This window comes from Galendromus occidentalis, unplaced genomic scaffold (genome assembly GCF_000255335.2).
Source record: "Galendromus occidentalis unplaced genomic scaffold, Mocc_1.1 scf7180000077488, whole genome shotgun sequence".
Taxonomy (NCBI): Eukaryota; Metazoa; Arthropoda; class Arachnida; order Mesostigmata; family Phytoseiidae; genus Galendromus; species Galendromus occidentalis.
The window spans coordinates 1,850,613-1,873,821 of NW_003805476.1; the positions used below are offsets into that span (position 1 = coordinate 1,850,613).

General features: G+C 50.7%; 4 protein-coding genes across 4 annotated transcripts; 3 read left to right on the forward strand and 1 right to left on the reverse strand.

Annotated features, from left to right (window-relative positions):
- The first annotated feature begins 407 nt into the window (after positions 1-407).
- Positions 408-4,902, forward strand: LOC100907390 (kinesin-like protein KIF20A). Its single transcript, XM_018640580.2, has 8 exons — positions 408-537; positions 940-1,099; positions 1,208-1,560; positions 1,678-2,853; positions 2,970-3,372; positions 3,573-3,709; positions 3,827-4,252; positions 4,333-4,902. The coding sequence occupies exons 2-8, from the start codon at positions 940-942 to the stop codon at positions 4,768-4,770; spliced, it is 3,093 nt and encodes a 1,030-aa protein (XP_018496096.1). The 5' UTR covers positions 408-537; the 3' UTR covers positions 4,771-4,902.
- Positions 4,903-5,455: 553 nt separating this feature from the next.
- Positions 5,456-9,505, reverse strand: LOC100898327 (kinesin-like protein KIF20A). Its single transcript, XM_029112299.1, has 7 exons — positions 9,454-9,505; positions 9,089-9,254; positions 7,425-8,965; positions 6,903-7,302; positions 6,660-6,796; positions 5,981-6,466; positions 5,456-5,866 (listed from the first exon to the last, which is right to left on the reverse strand). Exons 2-7 carry the CDS (start codon positions 9,225-9,227, stop codon positions 5,456-5,458), a joined length of 3,114 nt encoding a protein of 1,037 aa, XP_028968132.1. The 5' UTR covers positions 9,228-9,254; positions 9,454-9,505.
- Positions 9,506-10,978: 1,473 nt separating this feature from the next.
- LOC100898476 (kinesin-like protein KIF2A) lies at positions 10,979-19,349 on the forward strand. The gene is made up of 11 exons (XM_029112304.1): positions 10,979-11,134; positions 13,679-13,773; positions 14,645-14,758; positions 14,888-14,990; positions 15,806-15,877; positions 16,341-16,549; positions 16,640-16,764; positions 16,885-17,287; positions 17,419-18,162; positions 18,258-18,505; positions 18,632-19,349. Exons 1-11 carry the CDS (start codon positions 11,092-11,094, stop codon positions 18,696-18,698), a joined length of 2,223 nt encoding a protein of 740 aa, XP_028968137.1. The 5' UTR covers positions 10,979-11,091; the 3' UTR covers positions 18,699-19,349.
- Positions 19,350-21,384: 2,035 nt separating this feature from the next.
- Sms (spermine synthase) lies at positions 21,385-23,006 on the forward strand. Its single transcript, XM_003746216.2, has one exon. The coding sequence runs from the start codon at positions 21,572-21,574 to the stop codon at positions 22,670-22,672; it is 1,101 nt and encodes a 366-aa protein (XP_003746264.1). The 5' UTR covers positions 21,385-21,571; the 3' UTR covers positions 22,673-23,006.
- Positions 23,007-23,209: the final 203 nt, after the last annotated feature.

A 23,209-nucleotide genomic window follows, 5' to 3' on the forward strand; every position in this document is an offset into this window, starting at 1 on the left:
GCGCGTAGCTTCATGGATTACCCCTTGGGTGCAAGTTTGTGAACTACAGTACCTGTAGTACCGACCAATAGCTTCGCTAACTCAAGGGAAGCATTCCGCATGAGAGATTCGAGGCTGAGATATTCAACTTGAGGTTACGAGATCCGTACCATCCCTCAGACTTCGAGCTCCCAGAGGAGAACGAGCTCTGTCCCCGCGTGTGCGACCCTCGTCAATGCAGACGACCACGATTGTACGATCTTTCCGTTGCCTGCAGACATAGGCGACCTGATTCCTTGCTCTCACAGGGAACGCTCGATCACGCACCGCTCATCTGCCTCCTCAGGTGCCAGATCCCGATATCGGCTCCTCGGAGTCGAGATGTTCCTTCCTCTCATTGCCATTTGAAAAACCCGCCGCGGATCAACAAAGATGGCGGTTCTTTGAATCTGAAAAGAAAACCGCGGCGCACTCTCGGGGCGAATCATCGCCACTTGTGAAATTCTGCCCATCTGCTGATCATTGTCACCGCGAGATCCATCTCAACCGGCGCAAGAGGTACTGAATTCTCCCGACTATTCTGAGGAGAACCGATTGGAGAATCCGCTTCGCAATGGATGCGATCGCTCCAATATCTTTACTTATTAAATAAGCGGAACAAGTTGGGACTTGTCTGCGCTGTTCTCCCTCCGCGCCCCCTTGGAGCTTCTGTTCGCTGCTGTAATGAATGACCCTTCTACGAGTAATATTTCTGTATTCCCGCCGCGGGGAGCTCCAGCGCTGAGTCATCTGCGGACTAATTCCAAATCTCCAATCCGGAGCCCTCGCCAATTACCGATGCTGATGGTTGTCACTTCGTGCAAACTCGAGAGCGCCTGGAGACTTGTGCAATCCGACTCCTGTGTGCAGCTGTCGGGAGAAACCGTGCAAAGAATCTCTCTGAATTTTTTCTATTCATAGATGGAGACCGAGCTACTCGAACCGTGTCGGATCGACTTCAGCGATGACGGCGAGGATGAAGGACGCGAATGTCTCCCGGTGTATTTGAGAATTAAGCCTCACGACGATGAGGAGATGTCGATCAAAGTCCTCGACGGCACGACCGTGGAAACAAACCATGGTAAGGAAATTCCCTGCGATGATATCGAGGTCCGTTTGACGTATTTGAGAATCTTGAGGTCGCATATCCCATCTGCTCGAAGCTGAAATCTGTGTCCGTTTCTCGTAGCCTTCAGAGCGAACAAGAGAGCAACGTACACTCGAGTTTTTCCCGGGTCTGCGACGCAACAGCAAGTGTTCGACGGCTCCAGCGCTCAACTGATCAGGAAGTTTCTCGACGGCGCCAACGTCATGACATTCGCCTACGGAGTGACTTCATCCGGGAAGACTTACACTATAATGGGAAGCCCCAACAATCCGGGCGTGCTGCCGCGATCGCTCGAGATAATTTTCGGATCGTTCAGATCGAAAATCGAGAAATCTTCCCCGATCTACATGCCGTCGAAGTTCGACGAAGCGCAAGAGACCACGGCGGAAGAAATCGATCAGCTGGAGAGATACAAATCGACACTCATCTCGAAGGTTCGCCGCTAGAATTCTTTTCCGACTCGAGACCACTCCGATACACGATGAACAGAATGAGCATGCGTTTCATAGATCGGGAAAGATCTTATGACGACCGACTTCTCCATTCCACAGCTGAGAGGATCGAACCGGGCTTTCGATCAATATTCTTTCGCAAACACAACGCCAGACGCATGCCTCACTTCGATTCCGAGGAAAGAGTCTCCACTACTCGCAGCCATGTCCTGTTGTGTGTGGATTTCGATCTATGAGATCCACAATGAAGTCATCACCGACCTTCTCCACGCCGATCCGAAGACCAAACGGAGAGCTCTCAACATCGGCCAAGACTCGAAGGCTCGTACCTTCGTGAGGGATCTCCTGCAGCTTCCTGTCCGATCCGCCTCTGAAGCCTACGCTCTGCTTCAATTCGCGAGGCAAAATCTCGCGACGGCGACCACGAAGCTCAACGATAGCTCTTCGAGGTCTCATATGGTTTTTAACTTAAAAATGGTCCACTGGGGGGGACCTATGGCGGAGCCGTTTGTGAATCAATTCATCATCAGCGATCTCGCAGGCAGCGAGCGCCAATCGAAGACCGGCACTTCAGGGCCTACGTTGAGGCAGGCGGGCGCCATCAACAACTCCCTCCTCGTTCTCGGTCGCTGTCTCGAGGCTCTGCGGAAAAAAGACAAAGGGATCGCCGCTCCGTTCCGAGATTCGAAACTGACCCGAATGCTGAACCCGTTCTTCACGCAAGGGGGTTACGTCAGTCTGATCATCTGCATAAACCCCGACGTCCACCTCCAGGATGAGACCATGGATACGATCAGATTCTCCGCTATCGCTTCCGAAATCGTTCAGGATCCGATCAGACCCTTGGAGAGACTACGGCAGCTGCGTAGGCTCACTCTCGGTTGTATTGAGAACAGTCCGATGAAAATTGTCTACGATACAGACGTAGAGCACTGGCAAGATGCCGTGAACGGCACCGCCGTGCACGACGGGGTCGCTTATCTTGAAGTCAAGGCCAGCTACTTCAACGATATGGCGCGTGATATCCTCCGCGCGGAGAAATTGTTGACAGCCAATGAAGAGGAGATCGAATCCCTGAAGGAAAGACTGAGGGAGAGCGAGGTTTCGAAAGAAAACATCAAGCTTATGTATCAGGACAAGATGAAGGAGCAGAGGGAGAAATTTTCTGCGCAGCGTGCGGAATTGGAAGAAATGCATCGAGACATGCAGAAGACTCTCGTGGAGGAGCTCGAAGAGGACATCCAGACCTACAAAGACAAGTACTCGAAATATAGGGTGAGTCGACAGGCTCCTCCGAGTCGGTCGAGTCCGAGGCTCGATGTGACTCGAACCTCGGACCGAATTCGGAGTTGCCCCAGATTCTGACTCGAATTTTTATCGATTCTCAACAGGATGGCTACGCGAAGTTGAGCGATTATCTGAAGGACAAGCTCTGGCCGGAGGTTTACCTCTTCCGGGAGAGATTCGGATACCTGCCGGAGTTTCCACCGAAAGATGGAGAACAAGATGAGGAGACGAAAGCGGAAAATACCATTAAATATTGGCAAGATAAACTGCAGGACAAAGAAGCTGAGTTCCGATCTCTCAGAACCAAGCTCGGCACTAGGAACGAAGAGCTCGCGAGCTTGAGAAAGCAGCTCGAGGACCAGAAACGACAGGTGCAGTCCGCGGAAGCTGATTATCAGGAGTCTCGACGAGAGGCGGCCGTGTTGTCATCTCGCGTGACGGAGCTCAACGAGCAGCTTGCGGCGCTCAAGAACCAGCTCAGTGATCACGATACGCTCTTTGATGAAGGCGAGTTCAATTATTGCCTGGGGACCCTCCGTGGTCTTCCTATGTTCATCTTCGCTTCCCCCCCGCGGTCCCCTCCTCTCCTACCCCACACCCTTCTGAGCTCATGGGGCCTCATGTATAGCGGGGAGCCGAACTATGGTACTCCGAATTGACTAACTCGTCCGCAAAAGACTGAGACGATCGGGAATTTTTTCTTGCAGTGAGTGATCTCAAGCAGCGCCTCCAACTCGCAGAGGAGAGACGGGAGTCTCTCGTTGCCCACCATCAAGTTCGAATCGACGCAATGATCGAGGAGCTCGACTCTCTGAAATCCGAACTCCGAGAGAAGGATTCCGAGGTAATTGGGGACGACTGTGTATCCTGCTCACGCCCCCCCCCTCCTCCCGAATACGAACTTGATAATCATTGCCTGTCGTAGAATATGGGATTAAGAATCTTGCGCTTGACTTTGCAGCTCGGAGAAACTTCCGGAGCTTTAGCTTCCGCCCAAGCTCAAGTCGATGTTCTGAAGAAAGCAGTCGCCAACATCGAGAAACAACAGTCTCGATGCGAAACAGATGCGAAGTTCGCACCAGAGAAAGCGAAGCTCGAGCAGAAAATTCTCGCCTTGGAAGCTGAGCTCGGAAAGGAGCGCAAGCAGGCGCTTGAATTGCGGGAGAGTATCCTCTCGCTCCGGGAGGAAATCGAGAGATACGCAGAGAAGGAAGCCGACCTCAAGAAGCGCGAAGCACAGATCGCTTTCGGGAAACGTAATGCGCGCCTGAAGAGAACCTCCGAGAACGACATTGCTCGATTGGAGGATGATATGAAACGACTTCAGCTCGCTCTCGATGAGGGAAAGGAGGCTTTGGCCGAGAAGAATATCCAAGTCTTGTCCAAGGTAAGTACTCGACCGCTCTTCGCCAAATCCCTGTTAGTTTCTACCGATGTGTTCTCAATGACCGGACTCTCTCCTTGCAGGACGCTGAGCTGGACGAGCTCCGGGACAAAGTAGCGACCATCGAAATCCTCGGACGTCAGATGGAGAAACTGTCTGAAGAGAATAAGGAAATTCGCGATAAGCTCAAAGTCTTTCAGTTCGAAAACAAGCGTTTGGAAACCGAAGTCAAGCAGACGAGAGAGCTCGAGGTTGAAGTCGAGTTCCTTACACGGAAACTAGAGAACCAACAGAGGAGAATCCTGCGGGATCAACCTCAAACCGAGAAACCGAATAGACGTCGACGTTCGGTTTCTTCGTCCGAAGTCGAGCTGAAGGTTCCCGCCACGGAAAAACCAAGGCGGCGCCTGAGACTTGGGAACGAAGAGAACTCGGTCCTTGACAGAACCCTGGATCGGGCTATCCGAGACATTTCGCCTGCACCAACGCCATACAGAACGCGGTCGTCGAGGAAGCGTTGAGGCGGAGAGTTGTATATTTCCGATCATTTTGTGCGGTCCTCTTAAATTTCCACCATCTGGCAAAATGTCTTGTCAGATCGGCTTCATAACCTGGGACTCTTAGTATAAATGTTAATAATAACCCAATACAATACGCTTTGAATCTGATTAATTCCGCGAGGTTTTCATTCATCCTCGGTTAGACTCCACACTAGGTACGGCGCAGTCTCTCTCGAACTCCAGGAAGGACTGTACTTGTACCACGCGTTGTACGAGCGCAACACCACATTGGGAAGAATCGCCATTTCCTTAGAACTCGATGCCGTCAAGAGTCGTCGGCGCGTAGTAGCCCTGGGATCTTCATCAACTGAACCGGGTTGATATTCGTCATCATCTCGAAAGCACATCTCGTCCATAGAATCTTTATTCTAGTTCGGCAACTCCGACAAACAGCGTAATTTATTTAGAGGGTTTGTCGATCGTATCAGATAGGTTCTTCTCACATGACACGATATTCATGGAATCGTGATCTCTATATCCCAGCGGGGAATCTTCACAATTGAAAGACTTCAAGACACTCGTCGCTATTCATATCCATAAAATACGCACAAAATATTGGCTCTGTGGGATGAGTGTCTCCCACCATGCCAGCCAGCGGGCCCGTCTATTCTCTGAAGGGGCTTCGCCGATGGTCACCACGAAACTTTCAAGGTCTTCGATGATTTGATCTAAAATCACGAACTGGCGTGAAGTCTTGTATCGATTCTGTGAGAGTTCTATCCAAGAGGGAATTCTCATCATTCTCCTGTCTCAATCGCCTCCGCGGTTTAGAATCTCCTAAACTCTTCAGTGATCCGTCGCGGTCGGAGCTCGGACCGAAGGGGCCGCCGCGGGAGGTCTGCGATGAGGCTTCGAGCGATTTCTCGAGTTGTGCGAACCTTTGGTTCTCAGACAAAATTTGAGCGTTGTCCCTCTCCAAACGGAAGTTCCTGTCAGCGATCCTCAGGGTCGCAACCTGCTTGCGGAGTTCTCGATTTTCGATTTCCAGAGCTTCGGCTTTCGTTTCAAATACTTCGCTGATGACGCTCTTCTGTCTGAGTTCTTCCAGCTCAGATGCCTGAAAATGGGAAACTTCGTCAGGTGGCAATCCTCGATTATTAGGTTCTACATATGAGATATGGAGAGAAGGTTCGATCCCATGGCTCAAAGCTCACGAGCGATCGAGACTCACTTGAGCAACGATAACAGATTCCTTCTCCGCGATGGAATCTTGGAATTCTTGCAGTCTCTCTCGGAGTCGGAGGTTGTCTTCCTTCAAATGAGTGATTTCCTCTGATGTTCCGGCTATGTATTCCTCGGTGGTGCGGCCTCTTCTAGTGAGCCGCAAGTCGGTTTGCGAGGCGCGAGCGCTGGATGTCATCAATGAGGAGAGTTTTGCCGAAATCTCGGAGAGTTGCGTGAGGCAAGAATCGCGCCTCGAAGACACCGGAGACTCGAGCAGGCCGTTCAGAACCTCTGTGATTTCGTCTATCGCGCATGTCGTTTTGTCGACAAGTCCGCTCTCAACACACCCACCCGCCGACAGCATCGCGGCGAAGCTCTTCAAGTACCCACTCATATCCAATAGAAGACGGTGGATTTGCCGGTTCATATCGGACGTCTGGATCTCGCGAAGAGAACCATGGTCTCCGCTGTCGAGCGTATAGCCATCCGAACGCTGAAACGATCAAAAACGATTCTGACGTCTTTTGGCTGAGCGAATTGTCGAGAATGGAATCGCAGAATTTCCCCAGGAATTTCTCTGAGAGGGAAGGGCTCCCAGAAAATCCCGGAATGAACGTCACCCGAGGACTCCCCGGAAGCGTATAGAAATCCGGGATATGTCCGAAAAGTCGATCCGAAAATATCACCTCAGTGTCCGAATCGCGTTTTTGACCTCTCAGCTTGGCTAACTCTTCTTCGAGTCCATTGATTTTGATTTCATATCCCGCCGCAAGATTTTCCCTCCTCTCGTCCGCGATGCGCAGCTCCTCTTGGAGTTCGGTCACTGAGGAATGGAAGATAGCTCAATCGCAGAAGAAACTCGAAGGTCTGACTTGCGAGCATTCTCTCGCTAATGAGCACAGGAAGCAACGACATGGGAAAGATCAAACCTTGACACCCGAGAGCTTCAGCATCCCCGTTCGCAATCGATTGCTCTCTCGTTTCCAGTTGAAGACGTCCGGCTGCTTCAGTAGCGGCGAGGTTCATCGCCTCGTTGACGACAAGCTGTAAGTCGGTGTTCGTATTTCGCAGATTTTCACACGTTCGGAGCATTTCGGCTAATTGATTGGTCTTCTCGAGATTTTCTTCCTGCAGACTCTGAATGTCGCGCTCCGCTTCTGCAAGTTTCTCGCGCCAATATCCGATGGTATTCTCCGGTTTTGTTTCTTCATCCTCGGTGTCGCCCCCTACAGGAGGGAACTCCGGCAGATAACCGAAACGCTCTCGGAAAAGACTGATCTCGGGCCATATTTTCTCCTCCAAGTAGGAGCTGACTTTCGCGTAGCCGTTCTGTGAAAAAATAAAAGTCCCCATATATTCCGAAAATCATACAGAAGATGCAGAATTCGACGGGGAATGGGGGAGTGTCGATCAAGGGCGGTGAGGCCTCGAAAGAAGCAAAGCTTGCTTACCCTGTACTTGAGATACTTCTGTTCGTAGGTTTCGATTTCCTCCTTCAGTGAATTCACAATCAACGATTTCTCGTTCTCATAAAACTCCTTCATCTCTGCTTTTAGCAGCAGGAATCTGTCACGTTGCTCTTTCATGCGATCTTGATACATCGATTGAATGTTCTCCTTCGATGCTTCCGCTGCTTTCAGACGGTTTTTCAGCGACTCGACTTCCTCTTCGAACGCGATCAACTGCTTCTCCGCGTAGAGAATATCCTTCGCCATATCATTAAAGTAACTGGCTCTGATTTCGAGATATCGAACGCCATTGTGAACTGTCGAAGATCCGACCGCGTCTCTCCAGTTTTCCACACACTCCGAATCCTCAACATCAGCCATAGGGACCGCGTCCGGCTCCGCCGCGCACGTCTGCGTCAGTCTCCTCAGCTTACGCAAGCGCTCAAGGGGCTTGACCGTTTCCTGGACGATCTCCGACGCGATCGCAGAGAAGCGGATCGTATCCAAAGTTTCGTCTCTTAGACTCACGTGAGGATTGATGCAGATGATCAGGCTCACGTAGCCCCCGAGGGAGAAAAATGGATTCAGTATCCTCGTGAGTTTCGAATCCCGGAACGGTGCCGCAATCCCCCGGTCTTTCTTCCTGAGCGCCTCGAGACAACGACCCAGAACCAATAGTGAGTTATTGATGGCGCCAGCTTGTTTCAGAATAATGCCCGAACTACCGGTTTTCGCCTGACGCTCGCTTCCCGCCAAATCGCTAATAACGAAATGATTGACCACTGGATCCGCACAGGAACCACCCCAGTGTACCATCTTGATGTTGAAAACCATGTGCGATCTCGACGAGTTGTCGTTCAGTTTTGTTGAGGCTTTTGCGAGATTCTGCTTCGCCACTCGGAGTAGAGTATAGGCTTCAGCCGCAGAGCTGACCGGGAGCTGGGTCAAATCCTTGACGAAAGTGCTGCCCTTGGCATCCTGTCCGATCGTGAGAGGCTTACGCTTCGCCCTATTGCAGTCGCTCACGAGAAGATCCGTTATTATCTCGTTGTATATCTCGTACACTGAAATCCACACCGTGCAGAAGTCCGCGGGAGATACGGTCGTGGTGTGCAGATCGCATCCTGAGGCCTGGTCCTTCGTTCTGTCTTGGAAAGCATAATGACCGAAACCTGGTTTGGTTGATTTCATTTTGGCCAGGAGGGAAGATTTCATCCTCCTCAGATCAGATATCTCGCTTGCTTTGAGCTGTTGCACGCCGTCGAAAAGAACGGGTTTGTAGGCGAGCATCGAGCTCGCTATCTTGGTGTGGTAGTGTCCGAAAATTCTTTCCAGAGTCCTCGGGACAAGCCCTGGCTTAGAGTGCGTGCCCATTATCGTGTAGGTTTTACCGGAAGACGTCACTCCGTAGGCGAATGTCATGACATTCGCCCCGTCGAGGAATCGTTGAAGGAGCGATGCAGTGGTGCAGTTGAATATTTCTTGTTGGTCGTCGTGACCTTGGAATACGCGGGTGAATGTGGCTTTCTTGTTGGCTCGTCCATCTGCAAGCAGGTATGCTTAGGATGAGAGAGAAATACAATCTTCGGATGAATATATTTTTTCTTGCACGATCAAGAGGTGACCTGAATACGATGCAACCTGCAGGGAGGATACCCATGACTGACCATGATTCGTTTCCACCGTGATGTCGTCGATAACTTTGAGTGAACTCTCAGTGGCGTCTTTGAGGGGCTTTATGCGGAGGTAAACCGGCAGATTGAGCGGCTTCTCGTCCTCGAAGTCAATCCTGCGAGGATCCCCCATCTCCGATTCGTATCTCAAAAGTTTGACCTGTAAGATTGGCAAGGTGTCGGGATGAAACTGTATCGTTGACCCAAACTATATCCGCCTCTGCATGGGAGCTAATTTCATTGCACAGTTTCGCAGATAAGGAAGATCCATGCCAATGATAGCTTTTCGGCCATGATTCATATCTCCATACGAAGTTGTAACCGAAGCAATCAGCCAGGGGATCACAGAATCGGTTTACCTAAGCCGGAACCAGATTTGCAATGATCAACATCTGATAGCACATCACACATCAACCCATCGACGACAAGGTGGATTAATGACGTTGTTCGCTATCGTTCGGTAATGTCACCAATCAAGTTTTCCCCCTGGCTGATGAAGGGAAACTCGGGCCCGCATGAGCAAACACGTACTCACGGTGATCGGATATACATCGTTAAAAGGGACGAACACAAAATTATCGGCCGACGTTCTGTAACTGTCAGCGCCGCCTTCGTTCGTTTGAAGCAGAAATTCTATAGTGGAGAACGGCTGTCTGCTTGTTTATATTCCTGTCTGCTTCCATGTCCGCAAATTCTCAATAGGAGATTTTCTCCCTCAGCGTCCCAGTCCTGTCCCATGTGCGCTTCTCGGTGGAGAGATGGCGACACGGAGCTAGAGCGTACTCTACGGTATTCGAAAGACCCCTCCGACTAGATCAGACGCGAGGTCGGAAGGAAAGCAACGGGCGCGGAAAATGAGGAGCAGACGACACAACTCCCTGGATATCAGCTGTGTTTACAGGGAGCTAGGCGCGCGGAATAACACAGGCTAGGCGCGGGAGTTTTCAATTTAGGCCTTCGTCTAATGGTCGCTAAAACAATCCTTATGGAATGAGGGATCCGCTCCCTATGAAGACGCGCAGGAATTCATGGCCGGGGGCTTCGAGACTCTTGCCGACGTCCTGCGACCCCTTCCCCGCCAGCCGAGCGCCCCGACAAAATACTTTTCATCTGATACTTGTTTCGCTATTCGCTATCAACTACTTTTTCGAGTTCTGTTTCTTATCATTCCCGCTCTAATATGCTGGCGTGTGTCGTCATAAATCAAGCCTATCCAATTTGATCGCTGATTTCATGTATTCTGTCGCATCTTGTTCGCGCTCGCGGGATAGTAAAGTGTGTACGAACCGTGGATGTCCCGATGGAGGGGCTTTCGCGTAAGTTTTCAGACCCTTAGAAACCTGACCGTGCATTGGGATCATCCCGTATGTTCTTTCGATGTAGACTTGGATATGTCTACTGCGAAGATTGCAATGAATGCTCTCTGTGAGGAGCTATGCTCTAGTGAATAGTGAAGGCTCTCGGAATCCGGAATACTCGACCGAGATCTGGTGAGTCCGACGCTTCTCAAAAACTTCCGAAATCTGGATGTCACCAGTGAATCTTCGCGGCCCGTAACAGGTTCCTCCACGGCGCGAAGATGGGTCAGGCCCCGTTTCCGGGATAAAGCACTAGAAGTCGCTCTCTAATAGGACATAGGACCCTCCGATGAGGAGGCTCGAGCCTAATCGTGGTCCCTCTTCCATAGGAACCTCCGTCAAACAAGAGTTTGCCTGTGGAGGGATCTGAAAGTATCCAAGAAGTCCAAAATACTTCCGGAATCTTCACCTCATTTGGTCCAGATCATTTTTCCCGATCTTCTCCTGTGTGTGGTACTATTTAGTACCAACGTGGTGCTCATGTGGTACTAAGTCTGACAAAGATGTGAGGAGATGGTCGCAGATCATCATCGGGGCTGCTCTGCGAGTGGACGGCGGTTGGTGGTACAGCCCCGCGACGGAGCGCACTGAGCTCCGGATATTTTGTGTTTGTGGGTGAGAAGCTCCTCTACAGCAACAATGCTGACCGTCGGAGTAGACGTCTCTATCCAGAGAACCTCTGGTAAGCGAGCACCCCACCTCCCCATGCCTCCTCTAGCCCTAGATCTCAGACCGGGGTCGGGACTCCGGCTTACTAGTACATCAGAATGAAGAACTTTTCCAATAAATGGAAAGAAGGGCTCTGTCTTCAGAAAAGCTCGCTCGACTGATTCCTGTGAGCACAGCACCATCCTACGCCGGGCTGGTGGCTTGATGTAGGAGTAGTGCTCACCACTAGTGTCATCGTGATGCGTTCCGTCGCGAATACTCTCCGGAGACATTCATCTGGAAATGACAATCAATTCATATGATGAGCTTTATAGTCCCATTGGAGTTTCTGCCTAATTTGGCAGCCTCAGACCCGATCGCGAAGCTCTGAAAATCTCAGTCTCGAAGTCACGCTTCCGGGACAGGAATTGACAGATCGGTCGCTCGCTTCCCGTTCGGCATACATTCGAGCGTGCGATATTCACAATGACGTGAGCTATTCATTCGACAAGTGAGGCCGCCGAATCATAATTGTATCGTATCCGATGAACTTTATTGCTCGTGATCGACATAGATGCGTCCGCGAATCGGTCATCATGGGAACGGACAGCTGTTCCGTGTCGTGCCTTTCTATTCCATCGTCATTGTCCGACCGTAGCATAGCAGCTAAATGGGAGAACGCTTTTCGGTTGGTAGTCGGCGAGTTTCGATCTTGGACACTCCGGTCTGGCGAAACGAGCCCGGCTCTGGGAAACGATGGGGTCCAGTCGATTCGCAGAAAGTACTTGCGTTGCTTTTGGTTTGCCAAGCCACCAGAGAAGCGGTGACTCACCTCAACATTCGAGAACCACCCCACCGCTCGGCTCGTGCCCAACTCGGATAAGCTTCTCCGAGGCAGTTTCTCCTCGATATTCGGCGTATGTTATTCTGTCTTTCCCTTAATCTCATACACTTTCTTGCATTGGAGCATTTCGATTCAAAGGCTCATGAGAAGCTCGTGGGCTGTCGGACGGAATCCACGAATTGCACGAGGCTTGATCTTCTTCACCGTAACCAAGACATGAGAGCCTGGCTTCTGCCAACCGTTGACACGACAACAAAGACCATTTGGATGCCTCTTCGAGAATTACCACGAACACGACGGTTGTTTTCACCGCGAGCCATGCTCCGGAAAATTGCTTATCGTGTCGTTCATGGAGCATGCCGCATTAGTTACGACTATCGATACGTATTCGTCTTGCTTGTTCCATCGAACAATGATAGAACAGGGCGGGCGAATCCCGGTAATCGGATCGGGAGTATTTCGGAGAGCCGCCAGCCCTACTTCGTCCAGTGCGTCGAACGCTTTACTTCGTCCTGTTTGATGAACGGGACACGACCACTGCTGAGTTTCAATGTCGTTCGGAGTTTTGAGGTTTTTCAGAGCACGACTCTGTCGGAGTGAGGTCGAGCATTCGGTAAATCCAACATGAAGAGAATAATGTATGACGGAACGACTTTTCTGAAGCGGCCTTGACATGCCCGTCTATCGCAATGCTTTGCGTAGCGAGCCGTTGTTCCGTACAATCCGGCCGAGAGGAGCTCACGGAGCGTGGGAGACGGACATAGTCGCAGTCGTCCAGTTCTTGCTGCGGTTATCCGGACGGCCAGAAACCCCGCGACGGGAGCCGCGATGCTAACTCTGCCTCGTGACACATACTAGCGATGCGCTTCGAAGGACGATTCCCTGATTGGATGAGCGGCCGGACCGTCCATCTAACTTGAGCTCAATCAATGAAGTGTATGCTAGACGGGACATTTAGCCCAGCGATACACGCGACCCGGGTGGAGTTCGGCATCCGGGCGGCGAAACGGCCTACAACGTCTCTGGCCTACATTCTAGGCTGGACTAGGATCGATCTATCCACTTACTGTTTCTCGCGAGCCCTCGCTCTGAGCCTAAGCAGCTCGTTCGCTCCGGAAACGGCGTCGCGTGGGATCAATTTTCAGTAGGGACAGCCCGAATTTCGCTTCGGAAGTCAGATTATCCCAAAATGCTGCAGCACAATGCGGTAAAAAACGTGCCGAACTTCATCCCTTCCTGCATTTTCAGCCCGTCTTTTTTACTCAAGGGAGCTAGTCTGAATCGGTATTTTTCCCGAGCAGACGTCCCCTCAGTCGGCTGGTCGGTGGCATCTGAAAGCTGACAATTCCACACTTCCCGAAACCCAGTCAAAAACGGGCGCGTGTCTCCGACTGATGCGAATCCTGTCCCCTGACTTCGCCCCGACGACAAGTCGTGACGTTCCTAAAATGATACCGTGGAAGAGTTCCGCAAGAATCACGCCCGTCATTCAAGCACATTAGCTGTGAGAGAGCTTTAGAATGCGAGAATCGAAGTCGCCTGATGAGGAGACACGTACGCGCATTGAAAATCGGCTCCTGATGATTTCCAGGGGGTTGGGTGCTCTGTTGTGCGCTGCGAGGGATGAGATGGAATTTTTTCCTTGTTGCGAGCTTATTTCGACTTGCGCGTGTTTTTTCGCCGGATCGGGTCCCATTAGAATTGATTGGTCGATTGATTTCTCTGTCTTTCCAGGCAAGGTCCACTCGGCTAAAGTAACAGAAATCAACGAAAAGAACCGAACGGTTACTGTTGAATGGTTCGAAAACGGAGACACCAAAGGAAAAGAGGTGAGTGGGAGACGAGAGCACGGAAAGACGAGGAAATTCGATGCGAAACGCAGGAAATATTCCAACGAGGAGATCTGGCAGTAGCAGCGGACTAGTTAGCGTGGATACTGCCACAACAAAGAGTAGACAAGAAGAGCACGCCACCGTGAGGGTAATCGCCGATGCTACCCGCTCACATGGCTAATCAACGAATTAATAGCTCGTATAAAAGATCGCCTGCGAGGTTCGTCGCTTGAGCGGAATGCGGATGATGGCATCATTCTCGGCCGAAAGGCCTAAATAGACGTCGTCCGCACGCACTCGAAGCCAACACACATAAGCTGTCTCGACAGCGACTCTGTCCGGGTAATCGATTCCATCATCCTTCCTAACTGTTCCCAAATCTCTATCCTCATTCTTCGAAGTCCTTCTTGATTCCGGATGGGAATAATACCGCGCGAGGAAGCTGATGGGGCCAGGGAGACGATGGAACAAGATTGGAAGGCTCGAATTTCAATTCTGCTGCTCGAACAATCTGAGGCGGCGATTCCCAACCAACAAGGGTTGTGAAAGCATGGGGATGTGCGGGGGCTTCCTTGCTCAGACAGGAACTTCTTGTTCACGGAGATCTCTTCCGGGTTCCCGAATTGAAGAAGCGAATGTATCTTCTGGGCGTAGAAATGGAAGAGCGGATGGGAGCCGCGAGGAAATCCTGGGTTTCCCCTCGGATGTAGAGCAGCCGTTCGAGGGAGAAAACGACTCGAGCTCGCGTGGCTGCGGATTCTTTCCGCGTCTCGGGATTTCGAGCGAAGATCGAAGCGATCCCGATCGCCTGGTGTCCGTATGAACCCTCCTGTGGACTAAGGAGCGTTAATGGCTGAACCCCTCTTAGGTTTCTCTTGCTGACATTGTGCAGCTCAATCCGAAATACTTCGTCGGCGCACCTTCACCAAACCTCAGCGCTACAGGACCTCGGATCGCCATCGGTCAACATCAATATGGTCGGGTAAGTCAGCTTTCAAAATCCAGGCCGCGAGTCGGGAATCAGGATTCCCGATTCACGAAGGTGCATCATACGTCCGAAGAGACGAGGGCTCCGTCGAAGTTCAGATCCTCATGGAGATTGTCCTTCCAGACCACGCAAATCAACGGTGCTCGCATCGTTCCAGCGCAAATCGACAATGACTTCGTGGCGCCGGCTCCGCCCCAACACAAGAAGCAAATCGCTAAGCCTGGAGGTGAGCAACGAGAAACTCTCGATAACGATCGGGCGATTTATCGGGGGACCATTCCGCCGAATTTCCTCGTGTATAAACACGCTGTGGACCTACGCATTTTGAGCAGGCCGGTAGACATGAGCGGTAGAGGAAGTGCTCTACTTCGGATATAGGAAGACTAGAGGCCGCTCGATGAAGATCCAATGCGTCGGTCAGTCGATCCGCATTGGAACGTTTCCCCTTGTACAGAGTCATTCCAGTCATTTATCTCTTAGCAATCGATTTCGTTGCCGTCAGAGTTAGGCGGATAGTGGAACATTTAGTCGCTCGATCAGTCAGTCTTCCGGTCCGCCCGACTCAGACCGAAGTCAATAAATCGGAGCCTCTGTAGCCGTAGACATGTTCAGAGGATAGAGGTACACAAAAGGACCCCCCCGTGCACTCCCCGAACTGCTCCGTAGTATCCCACCGCAGATCCCCGAGACCTCCCGGATTTAATGAAGTTTGACTAGAAGTGCAACTTCTGCCATTTGCTTTGAACCTGAGATGTGTGGGTGCCTGTGAGTGAAAGTACGTCTTCTCTTTCTCTCTCATGGGAGCCAGTCTCTGGAGGCAGACATAAGAACTTCGACCCATGTCCCGCCCAGAAAAATTCGATAATTGTCGTCAGACGAACCACCGAGGCGAATGGTTCGGAACTTTGATCGTCTCCCGATCGAGGACTTTGATACTTCGCGTTACGAGAAACTCTGGAGTCGTTCGTGATTCCTCTTCCCAGAGGAATCTCCGCTATGATTTCGAGCGATCAAGCATCTAACATCGATTACGTACTTTAGCGAGTACAGGATCTACGGTTCCCGTGGTGCCTCCGCACAGCGGAAGTCTTAACCGGGCTTCGAATAATACGTGTAGGTTCACTCCTGAGACAGGGAGATTGCTTCCGTAATTTCGGTATAAATGAGCGAAAGGATGATTGTGGTTGCTGTATTTCCGACCCTTGGCACGGCTGGATGATTCGCCTTCTGTTCGAAGTTCTGCAACTGATTTGAGGAATTAGCAATCTGCCCGACTCAATGAGCAAGAGGGAGGCACGTCGGCATGCAGGGTGCACGATGCTCAGACGCAAGATTTAGTTTGGGAGGAAAGTCTTATCCCACGCTCCGAATTTAATTTATCGCAATCGAATACTCCACCACATCAAGGGGGTGTCAAGCTCGCACGAGTGAACTCTGAGCACTATACGAGTGCATCCCGAAAGTCTTTCGCAAACGATTGGTTCTAGCACGCGGTTCTCTTATTCGCCGACTCGCGGCGAAATGCCTCATTTGTCGTGATAAACCCCTATTTGACGTCAGAGCGAACGCATTCCAGTCAAGCTACGAGCCTCCACCGTCACTGCGGTTCAAGATAACAACAATTCGAACTACGCTGTGGTGAATAAAGCAAACAAAGAAAAGGAAGCGACTACTCCCGTGACGCCTGTCACCCCACAAGAGCCCGAGCCTCCGAAACACGCTGTCACGGACAACGGCCAAGACAAGAACGCTGGGCCCGCCAGGAAGAGCGTCGCAATGAGCAAGGTGAAATTACCCCCCGTTCATTGTTCGTCATCACTGAAGACCCGTTTCGGTTTGAACTCGTTCACAGATAAGATCTGGGAATTGTTTCAGGTCGACGAGATCAAGAAGAACCGCGAGGAACGCCGAGCGAAGCAGGCGGAAGCGATGGCTCAGAAACAAGAAATGACCAAGAATCAATCGAACAACAAGAATTGGGAGTTCGGAAACATGATCAAGTTAGTGTTCAAATAAGCCATGTAAAACTTGGGCTCTCCGCCGAGTGAACGGATCTCATTCATTGGTCATGCTCGTCGGAATCAATCGCCTAGTTCAGCTCGGAAACTCCTTCCTTGCAGAGAGTACCGAGCCCAGCTGAATATTTCGGCGTTGAACATCAACGAGCCAGTGCTGGATCATAAGATCTGTGTGGCAGTCCGGAAGAGACCCTTGAACAAGCGCGAGAACGCACGTGGAGAGGTCGATGTGATCACCATCCCGAACCGGGATACGATCCTCATCCATGAACCAAAAACCAAATTAGATCTTACTAGATACCTTGACCATTCGAACTTCCGGTTCGACTATGCTTTCGAGGAAGGTGCCGACAACGAGTTGGTGTACAGATTCACCGCGAAGCCTCTCGTCAAAACGATTTTCGATGGAGGCATGGCAACTTGTTTCGCTTACGGACAAACTGGGTCCGGAAAAACCCACACAATGGGAGGAAACTTCAGCGGGAAAGGACAGGATTGCTCGAAGGTACCAATCAGAAGCGGGTTTCCTCTCCGTATTCCCACAGAAAAATCATATTATAATAATAATTATTCCCCTGTGTCAAGGAGTATGATTCGAACTCAAGTTCTCAATGCAATTTTTCGCCAATTACTCAGGGTATTTACTACATGGCCACGCGGGACATTTTCACCCTCCTGCGACAGCCGAAGTACGCGTCGCAGAGTTTTGTGGTGACAGCTTCATACTTTGAGATCTACGCGGGGAAAGTGTTCGACTTACTCAACGGGAAAGAGATGCTTCGTGTTCTTGAGGACGCCAAAGGCCAAGTACAAGTGTGCGGCTTAACCGAAATCCCGGTTCACTCGGTCGATGGGGTTCTTGAGCTCATCCAGAAAGGCTCCACGGACAGAACCAGCGGACAGACGCAAGTGAACGCAAATTCATCTCGGTCACACGCCGTTTTCCAAATTTCGCTCAGAAAGGCTACTCGTCTCCACGGGAAGTTCTCTCTGATTGATCTCGCGGGAAACGAACGTGGAGCCGATACGGCATCGGCCGATCAACGCACTCGAATGGAGGGCGCCGAGATCAACAAATCCCTGCTCGCTTTGAAAGAATGTATTCGAGCTCTGGGGAGGAAAAACGCCTCGCACACACCGTTCCGCTCGTCAAAACTGACCCATATTCTCAAAGATTCGTTCATCGGCGAGAACACGAGAACTTGCATGATAGCCATGATCTCGCCCGGAATGTCGTCTTGTGAAAACTCGCTCAACACTTTACGCTACGCAGACCGTGTGAAAGAACTCGGTGCTGAAAATCCCCTAGAACGTCAGGAGAGAGAGGATCGTGAGATGGAAAACATAGTCGACGTCGATCTAGATGAGGAACTGTACGACGTAAGTTCTGTTCGCAAGGCGTAGCCTCAAGGAATATAATCGAGCAAGCCGCTCTTGGTCGCAGATGCTTTCGATCTAATCGAGATTTTCTCCAGGGCGATCAGATATCATCGGAAATGTTAGAGTTGACCCAAGCCGTAAGCCACCTTCAGGAGCTGGAGGAGGATTTGCTGGAGGCTCACGGGGAGATGATCGAGGTCTACCCCAAGTTCACTCTGCAGCTCCGCCAAATCATGGACATCACCAAGAGGGTGGATTACGATATGAACGAATACGTCGGTAGAATGACGGACCTCATCGAAGAGAACAAGCAATACATCGAGCGAATGGAGGCGCGCTGCCGGTGAGTTCACAACATCGACTATCTTCCTACTTCATATCCTCTCTCCTATCTGGGGTCTGAGACGACGATATGCAATCCCGTCCGTCGATTTCCTAACGAGCCTCGCCGATTTCCCTCATTCCGCAGAGCCATGCGACAACAAATGCAAGAAGAAGAAAAAATCTCAATGGCTATGAAGAGGCCCCACTACTAGGAAAAAGCTTTTCCCCGGTTCAACACTCATCAGACATTATTAGAACCACCGCTCGCTAATGAGATGAAAATATAGACGCCTCGGACTCCTGTTCTGCCCGTCCCCCACCCGCTAGGAGACGGAGTCAGCCATGCGGGTCTTCGGCCGCCTCCCTAGCTCCCAGATTAAGCTGCTTCGCTCCAGGATTATCTCCGGCAGCAGGGATTACTTCCTCGAAAAATGAGTTTATCGGAGTTCACTCACGTTCTTCCCCAATCTCCAAGACCGGGATACACGGCTAAGAGTTCCTGGGAAGTAGGAGAAGGGCGTGGGAGCGAGGACTCATTGTAGTTCTCTGCCGCCACGCCGAAAATCTTCTCGGCGGTGTGAATGCTCCAATATGGTCGCTCGAGGTTTCTGGGGGCGCCTCATCTGTGATGTCAACCTAAACCTTTCGGCCTCGAAGGATGTTGCCCTCAACTGTGACATCTTCGTGTCCAATCCGTGTAGGTTATCTTGAGTTCCCCATCTACGCAGCAAGCACCCCAAATTCGTTTTCCCCTACATGGTGTGAAAAAATCGGTAGGGTTCTTTGTCGGGGGACGCGATTTTGGATTCGAAATTCAGAGAAATGGTCCTTTGGTGAACAATTTATTCATATGACAGAGCATGCATAGTAATTATCATTAATATCATATTTATCAAGGTATTTATACATTCAACGAAATATATCAGTGAGCTGACGCCAAGTTCAGAAGACTTTCGATGCGCGGTTCTCTCTATGAATCCCTCCTCGCGGCGGCTCGAAATTTCCCTTCACTTATCACCCCAAGAAAATCTCGCGATCTGATACCTGGTTCGATAATTATTATCATGGATCAATCAGTATGGGGGGAGCTTCGGTATACCGCGGAAGAAAATGCATGGAACGTTGGCATAATATTCGTCACTTGCGCCCAACGTCATCCGGAGAATTCGAGGACGGGGGTGTACCGAAGCCAGACGAAGCTTCTAGCGGAAGTGTCGTGAATCAGTGGCATGATCGAGGAGACTCAATGAGGTTTTCTAGTGAACTGGATATACATAGGGACACGAGATTTCCTGTCTACTCAGGGGATAAATTTCGAAATTCGATCATCAACGCAAGCTTTAATTATTAAACGTTCCGAATCTCAGAAATCAGGAGTTGTTCCTTCAGCACTGAATTCTATCCTTTTCGAAGATGAAAGTCATTTTCTGATTATCGAACCCCAGGGCGCGAAGAGCCATCCAAGCAATGGCTGAGGTTTGACCAGTGGAGGAGGATGAAGATTTGGACAAGAATCGCCTTGCTTTAAGATACGGTGAAAAGCTAATGATTTTGCAGAAATAAAGGCTTACCACTCCACAACGAAGCTGTGATCCTTATCATAGGTTGATCCACACGTTGAGTCCGTGCGAAAGATTGTGCCCTGGATTTAGGCGTATATAAACTCCACGGAGAACCACGGGCACAAGGAAAAGGAGCTAGGATCTTCGGGCAGTGTAGGTTCTCGCAGGCTTGATCGTAGCTCCATCGACGACATCAAAGGCGGTCCCCAACTCTCCGCCATCGGAGCATTCACCAGGAATGAAAGATACCAGAGGTAGGGAACCGCGATGAATTGATAGTTTCATCAGAATCAGGCGCGATCCTTGAATGTTGAGCTGCTCCGCGGAGATGATCTCAAGAGGTCTCTCTCAAGATCTCACCGAGGTCCTCAAGATGACATCTGGCTCATGTGAGATCAGAAGCGTTCCAGCGAATTCTCTATGATCTGATGTTCATTCGCGGCCCAGCGGATTCTCTCGATCCGTTGCGGTGTTCCTCCCTCATTGACGCAATGCAGAGATGATTCAGGTCTCGGCTACTTGCCACTCTCAGAGCCCATTTTTTGACTCACCTACGAGCACGTCTCCGTCAAAGTTGAATAAATTCAAACGTTCGATGAGGTGTCGATTCGGGGCGGAATTCGGAGTGCGCACTGTCAGTCCGTCGAGCCCCCAAAATCTCTACTCCGAGCTTGGCACGTGTGAGGTACCTGACGATCTAAGCAGTTCACCTACTTCCGAGCCTTTCTCGCGAAAGGCCTTTGCGAATGAACATCACTATTTCCTCGTTTCTAGTCACCCGAGCGAGCAGTTCAGTCGGGAAGGCGTCCCGCTCGGAATATTGCGGCACACGGAGTACTTTATTTCGTTATATTGTATTGTGTGTTGCATCGACGGGGGAATTCCCCTCATTGCCTCCCCTCGACGCTTCTCACCAACGCGACTTCTGCCTCATTCCGATGCATTCTTGAGCGAGCCTCCTCCCAAAATCGGGATCAGGAGCCTGAGTTTCGGATGACGTATCGTTTCGGCTTGGAGTTCTCGTCGAAGTGTCGAGGGTCTCCGTTCATGGGACCGACGCCGACATGTGCAAGGTGGATTCTCGTAAATACCTATTCCTGATTCGTGTTCGAACTCAGACGACCGGATTCTGGACTCCACTTTCCCCCAAGGTCAATTTACTGGGCACGTATTCGCATGCGCGACCAGTTCGGAGAGTTTCTCCACCGACCGAACAATACTGTACTCCGCGCGCGTATCGTAGCCGATTGGAGTCTGCGTGGAGAGGGTTCAGAACTCCCTTCGCATCCGAGTAATAAGAGGGTATTGAGCAACACTCTCACAAACAGCCGCACTCGCTCTCATTCACATACAGTGCCACTCATTGTGTAAATATAGCCCGCCAGCGGACGTTTGTCGACAGGGAAAGCAGACAAAGTTCTCGGAGTTCGAAAAAGCGCGATTGAGATTCGAGCGGAGCGCTTGTGATCGTGAGATTGAGTATCGTCCGGAATTCAGAAGCCTCCAAAACCTCCGCCGGGAAGATGAGTTGCGTCTCGAGATCGATTCTCATCGATGTTCATCTGCCGGCATCGGATGAAGGAACGAAGCACAGATTGCTGGAAGTGCTCGACGACCAGCTCGAACAGTTAGGCCTGACGCGTACCAGTTTCACCCACAAACTCGCTTCATCGCAGCTTTACGTTTACGTTAGCGACAACGACATAAGCGGCAGCCTTCGCGTATATCCCTCGAACAAGTTGGCCACTCTGACGCTGGAGGAATCGAGCGACGAGCAGGCGATGAGCAACGAAGACATCGAATGTTTCCGCAAACAGCTCCAGAAAGAGCTCGAAATGCGCGTCGTCAGAGTGCCACACCTCAAGAGGGGTCCGCCAGTCCCAAATTACTATACGTCAGCCGACGAACGCTTGCTAGAGTACGACTTCGATAAAATTCTCTTCGAGAAGCAGAGCGACTTCCAGGAGGTGAAGATCCTCAGCTCGCCGACGCTTGGCGCCGTGCTGTTCCTCGACGATCTGCAGAACTTGGGCGAATGTGATTTGCCGTACACGCACGGTATTATGGATTTCGGAAACTACAGCTATACCGACAAGGACATACTCATTCTCGGCGGGGGTGACGGAGGACTTCTGCACGAGCTACTCAAGGAGAGCCCCAAATTCGTCACGATGATCGACATCGACGAAGTTGTTATGCAATCGTGCCGGAAACATCTCAGAGGAGCTTGCGGCGATTGCCTGGATACGTACGAAGGTCCCAATTATAATGTGATTGTAGGTGATTGCTTGGAGTACATGGAACGCTATAAGAACGAAGGAAGAAAATTCGACGTGGTCTTCAGTGATCTCACCGACATACCGATCTCAGCGGAAATCGGCGGGCTAGCCCAACAGAACGAACAGTGGGAATTCCTGAGCAAGGTTCTAAACGATAGTTTGGACATTATGAACAAGGACGGAGTGTTCCAAAACCACGCGATCGGTAAAGGATGCGTTCAGGCGCTCGAAAGTTACGAGAAGTTCCTCAATACCCTAAAAGGTACACACTTCACGAAGCGTATTCGATTCGTTCCCTCGTTTCTGGAAGAATGGGTTTTCTACAGCATCTTCAAAGACGCCTGATCTGGATATGCTCCAGAAGAGAGTCTCTTCATCAGCCGGAAACTTCTTAGATCAACTAAAGCGCTTCACTGCCCGCTGCTGTCAAACGTTACTTCCGTGTCCGAGCGTTGAGGCTCAAAATTCGTGTCTGCGTAGTGTCCGGAACATGGGTTTTCAAATCGAAGTGGACCTAATATGGCCCCGAATGAGTCTGTCGTTCTTTGTGTTTCTCTGGAACTCCGAGTCCGCTCATTCTTTTATACCATAATAATATATCTATGTGGCTAGATACGATCTATACCCAATGAAATCTTATTTGTAATTTATGAATAAATTTTGCGCGTGTCTCGACTCGCTATCCCCGATCGACGGTCATTCGCATGGTCCTCTCACTGTCTGTGAGTATCATGGGTCTACTACGAAAAACAGCCGAGGTCAAAGTCGCATTTTTTTATGTAATATTTCAATATATTTACATGTATGCCCAACGGTACACAAAGAGACAGACTTCTGTTTTGAGAATTCTGGACTCCTCTGCGCTAAAATTCTCACAAGCCG